This window comes from Benincasa hispida, chromosome 4, assembly GCF_009727055.1.
Source record: "Benincasa hispida cultivar B227 chromosome 4, ASM972705v1, whole genome shotgun sequence".
Taxonomy (NCBI): domain Eukaryota; kingdom Viridiplantae; phylum Streptophyta; class Magnoliopsida; order Cucurbitales; family Cucurbitaceae; genus Benincasa; species Benincasa hispida.
Genome location: NC_052352.1, coordinates 39,280,447 through 39,291,974, shown reverse-complemented (window position 1 = coordinate 39,291,974; position 11,528 = coordinate 39,280,447). Strand labels below are relative to the sequence as shown.

General features: G+C 38.6%; 1 protein-coding gene across 1 annotated transcript in view; it reads left to right on the top strand.

Annotated features, from left to right (window-relative positions):
• The first annotated feature begins 1,274 nt into the window (after nucleotides 1-1,274).
• The window catches only part of LOC120076194 (cilia- and flagella-associated protein 251-like), an 18,040-nt gene continuing 7,786 nt past the window's right edge, over nucleotides 1,275-11,528 (top strand). The window contains exon 1 of the mRNA XM_039029959.1: nucleotides 1,275-1,423. Coding sequence (XP_038885887.1) covers nucleotides 1,275-1,423 — 149 coding nt within the window. The remainder of the gene's footprint in view (nucleotides 1,424-11,528) is intronic.

Sequence of the window (11,528 nt, the reverse complement as noted above, 5' to 3'; positions counted from 1 at the left end):
TCTCTTTCAGTTTCACTCACAAGACTTGCCACCGCATTCATTAGATTCTTTTGCACAACTTCACAGTCAGTCCTCACCCTGTATCATTAATAGTTTAGTCATTTACTTATCATCGCAATTTACTTTACGACACTTTACTTTCCATTGCAATTTACTTTCATCGCAATTTACTTTTCTGCAAACATCATTCATTATTCTTTATGTTAAACTGGTCGCATATACCACATTAGTATTGCATTTAAATAACAACAATCCCCGTGTTCAATCTCAGGTCAATCTGAGAAACTTGTGTTGGAATTATACTTGGTTCTAGTGTAAGATAACTTGTGACACGCACTACATCATCGTATACTACGAAGCATATCATTGTCAATGCATACATTTTGAACGTAGTATCGCAATATCTTTATCGAAAAGAACTTGAATCATTCATAAGTAATACATTAGTTAGATAAAGATAACAAAATTTTTATATTACTAGTTTTTGGCGCTGTTGCTGAGGATTGGTAACGTTTAGTGTTGAATATTTTGTGGTATTTTGCAGGACAGATCTCTATTGTACTGTCTATTTATCGCGGAGAGTAGGCCGACGGTTTATGAGTACTGGGACTGATCCACAATTCGAAGCCGACCCAGAGACTGAGCATACTTTTCACGCACGAGTACGCCATAACCATATTCGACGAAGAAGGAACATGGAGAATAATAACGAAAGGCCTGATGGGAATCAAGGGGTTAATAGGCCGGCGCAAGATCTTGTTTTTCTTACTGCCGACCGCAATATCTCAATGAAGAACTATGCGGCACCGAACTTATATGACTTCTCGCTCGAAATTTCAAGACCCACGGTTGAGGAGAATGCACGCTTCGAGATCAAGCCGATCAGGCTTTAAATGATCCAAAATGCGGGACAATTTAGAGGTATGCAAGATGAAGACCCGCACGCACATTTGACCAGCTTTGTGGAAATGTGCAATACTTTCTCCATTCCTAGCGTTACTTCTGAGGGAATTAGGTTATACCTCTTCCCGTACACACTGAGGGATGAGGCGAAGAGGTGGGCTCATTCTTTGGAGCCAAATGAAATTACTTCATGGCACCAGTTGGTCGAGCGATTCATGAAGAAATTCTTCCCGCCAGCCGTCAACGCAAGTAGACGGAGGGACGTGTTGAATTTTGAAAAGATGGAAAATGAGACTCTCAGCACCGCCTGGGTGCGATTCAGAAGATTGGTAAAGAATTTTTCGCACATTGGGATTCCTGATTGCGTTATGATGGAAACTTTTTACAATGGCCTGAACCAATCAATGCAAGCTGTTGCTGATGCCTCTGTGGTAGGAGGATTCATGGACAAAACCTACATTGAAGCCAAGGTCATCTTGGATCGCATTTCGCAAAACACAAATGACTGGGTAGACGATGGGTACGAGGGAAGAGGCCCAGAACGAAGAAGATCGGAAAATGCCATTGTACCAACTGATAGAATACTATCTCTGTCTATCTAAAATAAGCAATGATAGACAATGAACACTAATATTTGTTTCTAAAGTTTCTATATCGTTTGCACTCTATATTAGTTTAGTTGAGTGGATCTATTCATAACTTTATATTAAGATAGACAATGATAGAGCGCTATCGCTATCTATCTAAGATAGACAATGACACATTAAACACAATCTATCTCACTAGACGGTTATAGAGTTCTATTTCTGTCTATCTCAGATAGATAGTGATAGAGGGTTACTTTTTGTCTATATCAGATAGACAGTGATAGACTTCAATGGTAAATACTAATATCTGTTTACTATATGTTCTGCATTCTATATTTATTTAGAGATGAGATAGACAATGATAACACACTATCTCTGTCTATCTAAGATAAATAGAGATAGAGCATTATCTCTATCTATCTAAGATACAACACTATCTCTGTCTATCTTTGATAGATAATGAGATCGACAGTGATAAACTTCAATGGTACACATTCATATTTTTTTGTATAGTTTCTATATTGTTTGCACTTTATATTTCTTTAGTTAAGTGTTATTATTGATAACTTTGAATTGAGTTAGATAGAGATAGAGCACTATCTCTATCTATCTGAGATAAAAAGAGATAGATCACTATCTCTGTCTATTTCAGATAGACGACAATAGATATTGTTAAATATTATTGATAGTTATCTTAATAGTTATTGGTGTTATTCAAATTTTACTTTCTAATATATTGTTAAATATATCTTTTAAATAGGTGGAACATGATTTTGTCATGGAAAATAAGAACATACACTTAAAAGTTACAGTCTACTTTAGTATAGAGGTCTTAAATTTGGTAAGAACAAAGTTAGATGAAACAATTTTTCCAAGAGTTTTAAATTGCCCATTTGGACACTTTCTTAATTTCAATGGCCATTTGGAACTTTCTTAATACCCAACTAATTCCTCAACTACTTAGTAAGAAAACAATGCTATACAAAGAAGCCAAATATCATTGCATTCATTTTCAATGGCCATATAGCAGAATTTGGGTTGAAGGAATTTTGTTTAGTAACTAGATTGAAAGGCCACAAATTCCCTCAATTAGATTAGGCCAAAGAAAAGTGTCTGAACTTTGGAATAATTTTTTTCTTCATGATGATCATGAAGGAAATCAGATTTGAGATTTCCATGAGCAGAGGAACAAGATTATTCCAAATCACAATCATGAATGAACAATACATTTACAGTCGTCTTCAAACAAGTGGTTATAAAATAAAAATGTAGAAACTACAGCATGAACAACAAAGGAACAATGAGAAAAACTCAACGCACATAGGCAGAAATGTCTCTACGCTCCGTTGCACACTCTGATCGCTCGAACAATAGCAACCATGAACACTCGATCTACACGATCGCAACACAGCACGAACACTTCGTGCTCGTCCTCAAAAATCGCCTCGGCCATGAACTCCTCAGCAACACGAATGGCCTCCACAACACCACGAACGGCCACTAGAAAACCTCGACGGTGTCGAGTTGAGTCTGACACCACCAACAAGGCTACCTTGGTATTCTCAGTGTGAGAATCCACAGGGGGGCTCTGTTCGGACTTGGTAAGAGGCAAACGGAGGAGGAAATACTGATCGCGTACACGACTGGGCAACTGGGAGATGGCGGAGACCTATCGTATAGGTCGATGCCTAATCATTTAGATAAAGCTAAAAGATCGTCTAGCAAAAGCTATGTGATCGTTTAGCTCATGGTTTAGCTCGGTCTGTCGCCTACAGACTCTACACGATCGTTTACTTAGGGCAAGCGATCGTCTAGCAAAACTATGCGATCGTTTAGTAAATACTGCACGATCGTTTAGCTCACCACTGTATGATTGTTTAGCTTGCCCAACCTTCGTTTAGTAAATCCGTATTTACTCGATGACTAACGTGAGTTTCTTTGCGCCGAGAGAAAAAACTCAAAACCTTTTTCGATCGTTTTGTAAAAAACATCCTTTCAAAATAAGAAAACTATTTTCCTTTTAAATTCACGATTACCATGATTCAATAACCACCTACTACTTTAGTTATTTAAAAGAAAAAGAATTAATTATCCAATAATTAATATTATTATAAACATAAATGATAACCATTTTATCATACTATATTTATAACCTATAGTTTTAATATTTCATCTCATGAAACAAATAAACAAATAATTCTTTTTCTATTCCATGGTACTTTAATGTAAATCTCATTTACATCAATCCTCCACTAGATGTATTTCATACATCAAACCGATTATATCATATATAATCAAAATACCTCTTATCAATTTGAACATTTCAAATCAACACCAAAAACTGATCCTCAACTGAATCCATTAAGCTACTAAGGGGACTTCATAGAACTGTAGCTTGAAGCTCCAACGGTTAAGTGAATAACTGACTAAACTCTTTAGTCATGGAATCCACCATTCGTTAATTGCCAGGCATCCACTAAAGACTGATAGCTGAACTCTCCTTACCACAGACATATTATGTGTCCATCTTAACCAATGAGCAGTGTGACAACCTTTCACAAATTGCTCGCAAGTACAGGCAGGCCAATAATAGTTATGCCCATGTAGTTACATCTGTCTCCTTAAGTACCACTGATCACTGTAAGGAACATAAGCATAGTCCTACAATTACAGAGTCTTATCTTCCAAAGAGAAGCTGTGGCCACTATGTTCAAGCCTAGAATCAATCCGTTAAGGGAGGAATCTCTCTATTTATCCCTACTCTAGAGAAATGAGTGAATTCCATCTTTGGATTGAGTTCCCAGTTCCCAGATCAGATAAGTCCCCAAAAAGGTAGGCATGTTGAGTGGCAATCTGGTCACTCTCATCCATACTAATCAAAGGCCGCCTCAAAGGCAGGAGTTCCCAAAACACTCAGCATTGAGGTCGTGTCACGTATGTCGTTTAGGTGTGAATGCAAGTCTCTAGTATCTACGGCGTTATATATAGAGTCTAGTCATCTCGTGGTTCAAGTCTTATACAAACTTTGTATAGGACGCCCCCGCTCCACATCTCCGCATGAATGGTCAGGATCTACCATCTGTAGTAGTTTATAACACTTGCAAACTTCTACAAAGCGGGTCATATCCGTAGTGTCACTAGGATCAGGTATCTCACCTTAATCCTTATACTACAAACTTATTTTGGTTATCACTTAAGGCATGATCCACTTGTATATCATATATACATGCTTAAGTTCACATAAGATAACCAAGGAGCTTTGTTTATTGGATATGAGTAAATGCTAAAATTAAATAAAAATTATTTTATTCATTAAACAATGTGTATCTTTACAAAACAATGAGACTTCGGGAGAATTACGACACCAATCCCAACAATCTCCCACTTTTCCTAATGACTCGGAAGACTAATGTACAATATAAAATAAACTAGGGCATACCCTAGTATCATCTCCCACTTGCCCTAGACAAGATGCCGCATGTCCTGCAGACCCAGACTCTCTAGTTGACCCTCGAACACTTTAGCCGTGAGGGCCTTTATAAAGGGATCAACGACATTATATCCCGTAAGGATTAGATCCTTATATCCATACATAAGCATGTAGTCCCTCGTTCTCCGAAGATACTTAAGGATTGTCTTGACCGCCGTCTAGTGATCAAATCCTGGATTGGACTGATACCAACTGACAATCCCTATTGCGTAGCAAATGTCGGGTCGAGTACACAACATTGCATACATCAAGCTTCTAATAGCAGAAGCATAGGGAATCTGTCTCATCTCCTTAACTTTTTGAGGTGTCTTAGGACATTGATCCTTAGACAGAATGATTCCATGCCTGAAGGGTAACACACCCCTCTTGGAATCCTGCATCCTGTACCTGATCAACATTTAATCAATGTACGATGCCTGAGACAGGGCTAACCGTTTGTTCTTGCGATCACAAATGATCTGGATCCCGAGAACATACTATGCCTCACCCAAATCTTACATTTGAAACTGGACAGCTAGCCATTTCTTAATGTCAGTCAGATACCCTACATCATTCCCAATGAGTAGGATATCATCTACATACAGTACCAAGAAAGCTACTGAGCTGTTGATGATCTTCTTGTAAACACAAGGTTCATCAACGTTCTAATCAAAGCCAAACGATTTGACCGTACTGTCAAATCTAATGTTCCACGATCTAGAAGCTTGTTCAGCCCATAAATGGACCTATTAAGCTTGCAAACTCTTTGCTCTTGATCTGGAACTACGAACCCCTCTGGTTGTGTCATATAGATGGTCTTCTCAAGATTACCATTAAGAAAGGCAGTCTTGACGTCTATTTGCCATATTTCATAATCATAAAATGTAGCTATGGACAGAAGAATCCTCATAGACTTTAGCATTACAAAAGGTGAGAAAGTTTCCTCATAGTCTACTGCCTCAACCTGGGTATAACCCTTTGCCACGAGTCTAGCCTTAAAGGTTTGCACCTTTCCATCTACACCTCTCTTTCACTTAATGATCCATTTACACCCAATAGGTCTTACTTCATCAGGTGGATCAACAAGCTTTCAGACGTTATTGAAGTACATAGACTCCATTTCCTGGTTCATGGCCTTAACCCATTCATCTTTGTCAACATCCTCCATTGCTTTCTTAAAAGACAATGGATCCTCGACCCCATCATTTGTAATGACGTTTTAGGCTTCAGTCAAACCCATGTAGCAATCCGATGGGCCCATAACCCATAGGTCCGAGGATCGGAACCTAGCTCTAATACCAATTGAAGGAAATCATATTTGAGATTTTCATGAGCAGCGGAACAAGATTATTCCAAATCACAATCATGAATGAACAATACATTTACAGTCGTCTTCAAACAAGCGGTTATAAAATAAAAATGTAGAAATTACAGCATGAATAACAAAGGAACAATGAGAAAAACTCAACGTACATACGCAGAAACGTCTCCACGCTCTGTTGCGCACTCTGATTGCTCGAACAACAGCAACCACAAATGCTCGATCTACACGACCGCAACACAATAATGAACACAGCATGAACACTTCGCACTTGTCCTCAATGATCACCTCGACCACGAACTCCTTAGCAATACGAATGGCCTCCACAGTACCACGAACGACCTCCAGAAAACCTCGACGGTGTCGAGTTGAGTCTGACACCACCAAAAGGCTACCTTGGTATTCTCGGTGTGAAAATCTAGAGGGTGAGCTCTGTTCGAACTTGGTATGAGGCAAACAGAGGAGGAAATACCGATCGCATACACGAATAGAGAAGTGGGAGATGGCAAAGACCTATCGTATAGGTCGATGCCCAATCGTTTAGATAAAGCTAAGCGATCGTCTAGCAAAAGCTATGTGATCGTTTGGTTCATCGTTTAGCTCGGTCTGTCGCCTACAAACTTTACACGATCGTTTACTTAGGGCAAGCGATCGTCTAGCAAAACTATACGATCGTTTAGTAAATACAGCACGTTCGTTTACTAGCCACTGCACGATCGTTTAGCTCGTTCAGCCGTCATTTAGTAAATCCGTATTTACTTGATGACTAACATGAGTTTCTTTGCACCGAGAGAAAAAACTCAAAACCTTTTTGGATCGTTTTGTAAAAAACATCCTTTCAAAATAGGAAAACTATTTTTCTTTTAAACTCACAGTTACCATGATTCAATAACCACCCACTACTTTGGTTATTTAAAAAAAAAAAATTAATTATCTAATAAGTAATATTATTATAAACATAAATGATAACCATCTTATCATACTATATTTATAACCTATAGTTTTGATATTTCATCTCATGAAACATATAAACCATAATTCTTTTTCTATTCCATGGTACTTAATGTAAATCTCATTTACATCAATCCTCCCCTAGATGTATCTCATACATCAAACTGATTATATCATATATAATCAAAATACCTCTTGTTAATTTGAACATTTCAAATCACCACCAATAACTGATCTTCAACTTAATCCATTGAGCTACCAAGGGGACTGTTGACAGGAAATTAGAAGTCAATTATATTTGACAACCAAAATCCCATGGACGCAGTATGCGATGCATGCTTCTAAGATATGTGTTGATAGTCATGCATCGATGGTCATGGATTGGACTGATAATCTGTTAATGAATGTATGCGATGAACATGCATCCTGCCACAAGTTTTCTTGCGTTCATGCTAAGTATAATGCGATCGCAAATTTCTCAAGTAATTTTAGGTCGAACACAGAGACTTGTAGCTATATGTATGCAGTAATGTGCATGTAGCGGTTTGAATAAAAGAATGGAAGGGATGTTACTAAGTTAATCCTACTCATACTTCTATGTATCAGACAACGCAATGAGAATATGCGTGAAAGGTAGAGATACGTCAAACCTTGACATGAAATAAAGGTGTGGGAAAATAGATAAAATGCAGAGATGATTTCATTGCAACCCTTAAAAGTGACTACAAGGGCAACCTTAGTCAATGCAAGTCAATGCGATCATGCAACACACATACAATAGTAAACCACCTCTCAGTGCGAATGCTACGACTTCTAATGCTAGAACACATGCAATATATGCGATAAGTTTATAGAACCTACACATAAGCCTCTATTCTCATTTATGCGATGACAGAGTGACACACACACAAATAAGGTGACCATATAATATCATACCTATTCCTAGGATGCATGCGATGCAGTGTTGACAAATAGAGCTTATCTCTAAGTCTCTATCTCTTGCTTTTGCTGATCTAATCTCGCTCTCTCGAGTCTAGATTCTAACCTAGCTCTCTCGAGTCATTAGGTTCTTTCTTTAAACTCTCTCTCGAGTAGCTCTAAAGGGGTGTTGGGCACAACATAAAACAAGAAAAATGCATGAACTTGGTTGACGCAAGATTACTCCTATCTCTAGTGAACAATGCACGCATTGCTTAATACGTCCAACCATTTACCCTCCCGGGCAGTTCATTGTTGCTGACTTTACTCATAGACAAGCAATGCGTTAGTCTATAGACAGGCGTTGCAGCAGCTTCACACTAAGCAAATAAGATTACTCACACACTCACACAACGCACACCTCTCGGTGGGTTGCTACATGCTTCATATCCCTAATCCACATGACTAAGGATGCGATACCCAAGCAATCCCACTAAGTGTTGTAATGAAAGTAAAGATGCTAAACAAAGAAGATGGAGATAGAGTTGAAGGAACAGAGAAATGCATTGGAAACAAATTGTATTAATTCCTTAATCACAAAATGTCGTACAATACAATATAAGAAAGAAAGGAAAAGGAAATGACCGGCTGGAAGTAAAGGCTTGCTCCCAGCGGATGTGCGTCAAGGCTATCGGTGGTGCCATGGATGGATGGAGGAACTGACTCTTTCGAGATCTAGCTCCAGTTGAAGGCTCTAGTCGTCACTCGGAATGGATGAAGGAGGTGAAGAACTCTCAAACTTCTTCTCACGCGTTCATCTGGATCGCAAGGATCCGCCCTAGGCGAACCTTAGGCGAAAACCTTGGATGATTTGAATTTCTACTCATCAACTTCTATTTATAGAGCTTAGGTCTCCGACAACATTAATTGGACTACTCTGAGTCTGACATTCGGCGCGTTAGTCTTTTCTGAACCTCTGCCACTAACGACGTGGTAGGTGAAATGTCAGCATCATCTTTTGGTTTTTCTCGAGGTAGATGCGTTGATGCGTTCAATCCACCAACCTTGCGTTGATCCCATTAGAGTGCGTTGTCGCGTAGTCGCAATCATTCAATGACCGCATTCGCTTAATACCACAACTCTACATGATGACCGCAATTGCTTGATGAGCACAACTTCCATGCGATGGACGCATACGGCAGATTACTGCAACATCCATGCGTTGATCGATGCGTTTGCCTTTGCGATGGAGTGTTTTTTCGCATGCGGTTGTCTATGCGGTGGTCCAGTTTCTATGTTTACGTTCATTTCCTGCGTTAGTTACAAAAATAGAACATTAAACGCATAATAACACAAAATAACGGGTTAGCTGAGATTCAATCATGCTGATCGACGCAAGCTCATTTTCTTGTGAATTTCTAACATGATTGATGCATATTCTACTTAACAACCTTCATAATTCTAAGTAAAAGGCCTAAGATGACATGCATTTCTGCATGTCATCACGGATCTCATGGACCTGTATCTCGAAGCTCCAAGGGTACGTGAATAACTGACTAAACTCTTTAGTCACAGGATCCACCATCCATTAATTTTCAGACACTTCACTAAAGACCGACAGCTGAACTCTCTTTACCACAGTATATTATGTGTCCATCTTAACCAATGAGTAGTATGAAAACCCTACACAGATCGCTCATAAGTACAACTGGGCCAATAACCGTTATTCCTCTGTAGTTACATCTGTCTCTTTAAGTACCATTGATCTCTTTAATGAACATAGGTCATAGTCCTACTATGACTGAGTCTTCTCTTCCAAAGAGACGCTATGGCCACTATGTTCAAGCCCCAGATTCAACCCTTAAGGGAACAATGTCTCTACTTATCCCTACTTCGGGAAAGGGGTGAATTCAACCTTGTGGATTGAGTTCCTAGCTCCTAGATTAGGCAAGTCCCTAAAAAGGTAGGCATGTTGAGTTGGCAATCTGGCCACTCTCACCCATACTAATCAAATGGCCGCCCTAAAAGGCAGGAGTTCCCAAAACACTCACCATTGAGGTCGTGCCACCTATGGTTGTTTAGGTGAGATGCAAGTCTCTAGTATCAACGACGTTATATACTGAGTCTAGTCATCTCGTGGTCCAGGTCTTATACAAACTCTTTTTATAGGACACCCCCGCTTCATGTCTCCACATGAATGGTCAGGATCTACCATCTGTAGTAGTTTACAACATTTGCAAACTTCTACAAAATGGGTCGTATCCGTAGTATCACCAGGATCATGTATCTCACCTTAATCTTTATACTACCGACCTATTTTGGTTATCACTTAAGGCATGATCCACTTGTATATCACATATACATGCTTAAGTTCACATAAGATAACCAAGGAGCTTTGTTTATTGGATATGAGTAAATGCTAGAATTAAATAACAATTATTTTATTCATTAAACAATGCGTATCTTTACAAAACAACAAGACTCCGGGAGAATTAAGATACCAATCCAAATAGATCATATAACTAGAATAGTTAGAGAGACTTTCAAAACATTGCACAATGAGGAGGAAGAATCGTTGAAAATTAAATTAGCCAATCTCTACATCCTAGAAGCTCTTTTAATCCCCAAGCAACAACATAACCATGTCAATTTCAAATGTCTAGACATTTTGGATGATGAACTAGTCTTCAAAGATTATCCTTGGGAAGATTGTTTTACAACCTAATCTATCGATTTTTTAAGAGAGCATCATATAATGAGAAGGATGTTGTCTACCTTCAAGGATTTTCATTAGCATTAGTTTATTGAGCTTTTGAGATAATCCAAAACTTTTTGATTGAGATGTTGGATTTGGAAGGAAACTGGGAATTAAAGGTCCAAGAATCATCACATGGGAGTGATTGGAGTGAAACGAATGGATGACTCTAAATGAGAACATTTTTGAAACTGAAGATGTAAGCAATTTTTTAAATGAGAACATTTTCATTGTCTATCACTTTAAAGATAGATAGTGATAACGTTTTATCTCTATCTGTCACTGATAGACACTGAGAGACTACTATCACTTGTATAACTGATGGTGCTAGTTGTTAGGTGAAAATTTAACTTTCAAAACAAAGAAGGAACTAACTTTTTTGGTTGGAGAATCCCACATTGGAAAATTTGGTGTTGGAAGTCTCCTTTATGTACTCCAACCTTGTGTTTTAGGTTTGAGCCCCAAGGGATACCCATGTTTTAGAGGGAGAGAGAAGATAGACCCATGTAGGTTCGGTGGACATCCCACACGCGCGTCGCCGCCGTTCAGGCGTGGCGTGGCATGGAGGCGCGTGTGTGATGATTATTTTTAATAAAAATTATTATTATTATTTTTAATCAAAAA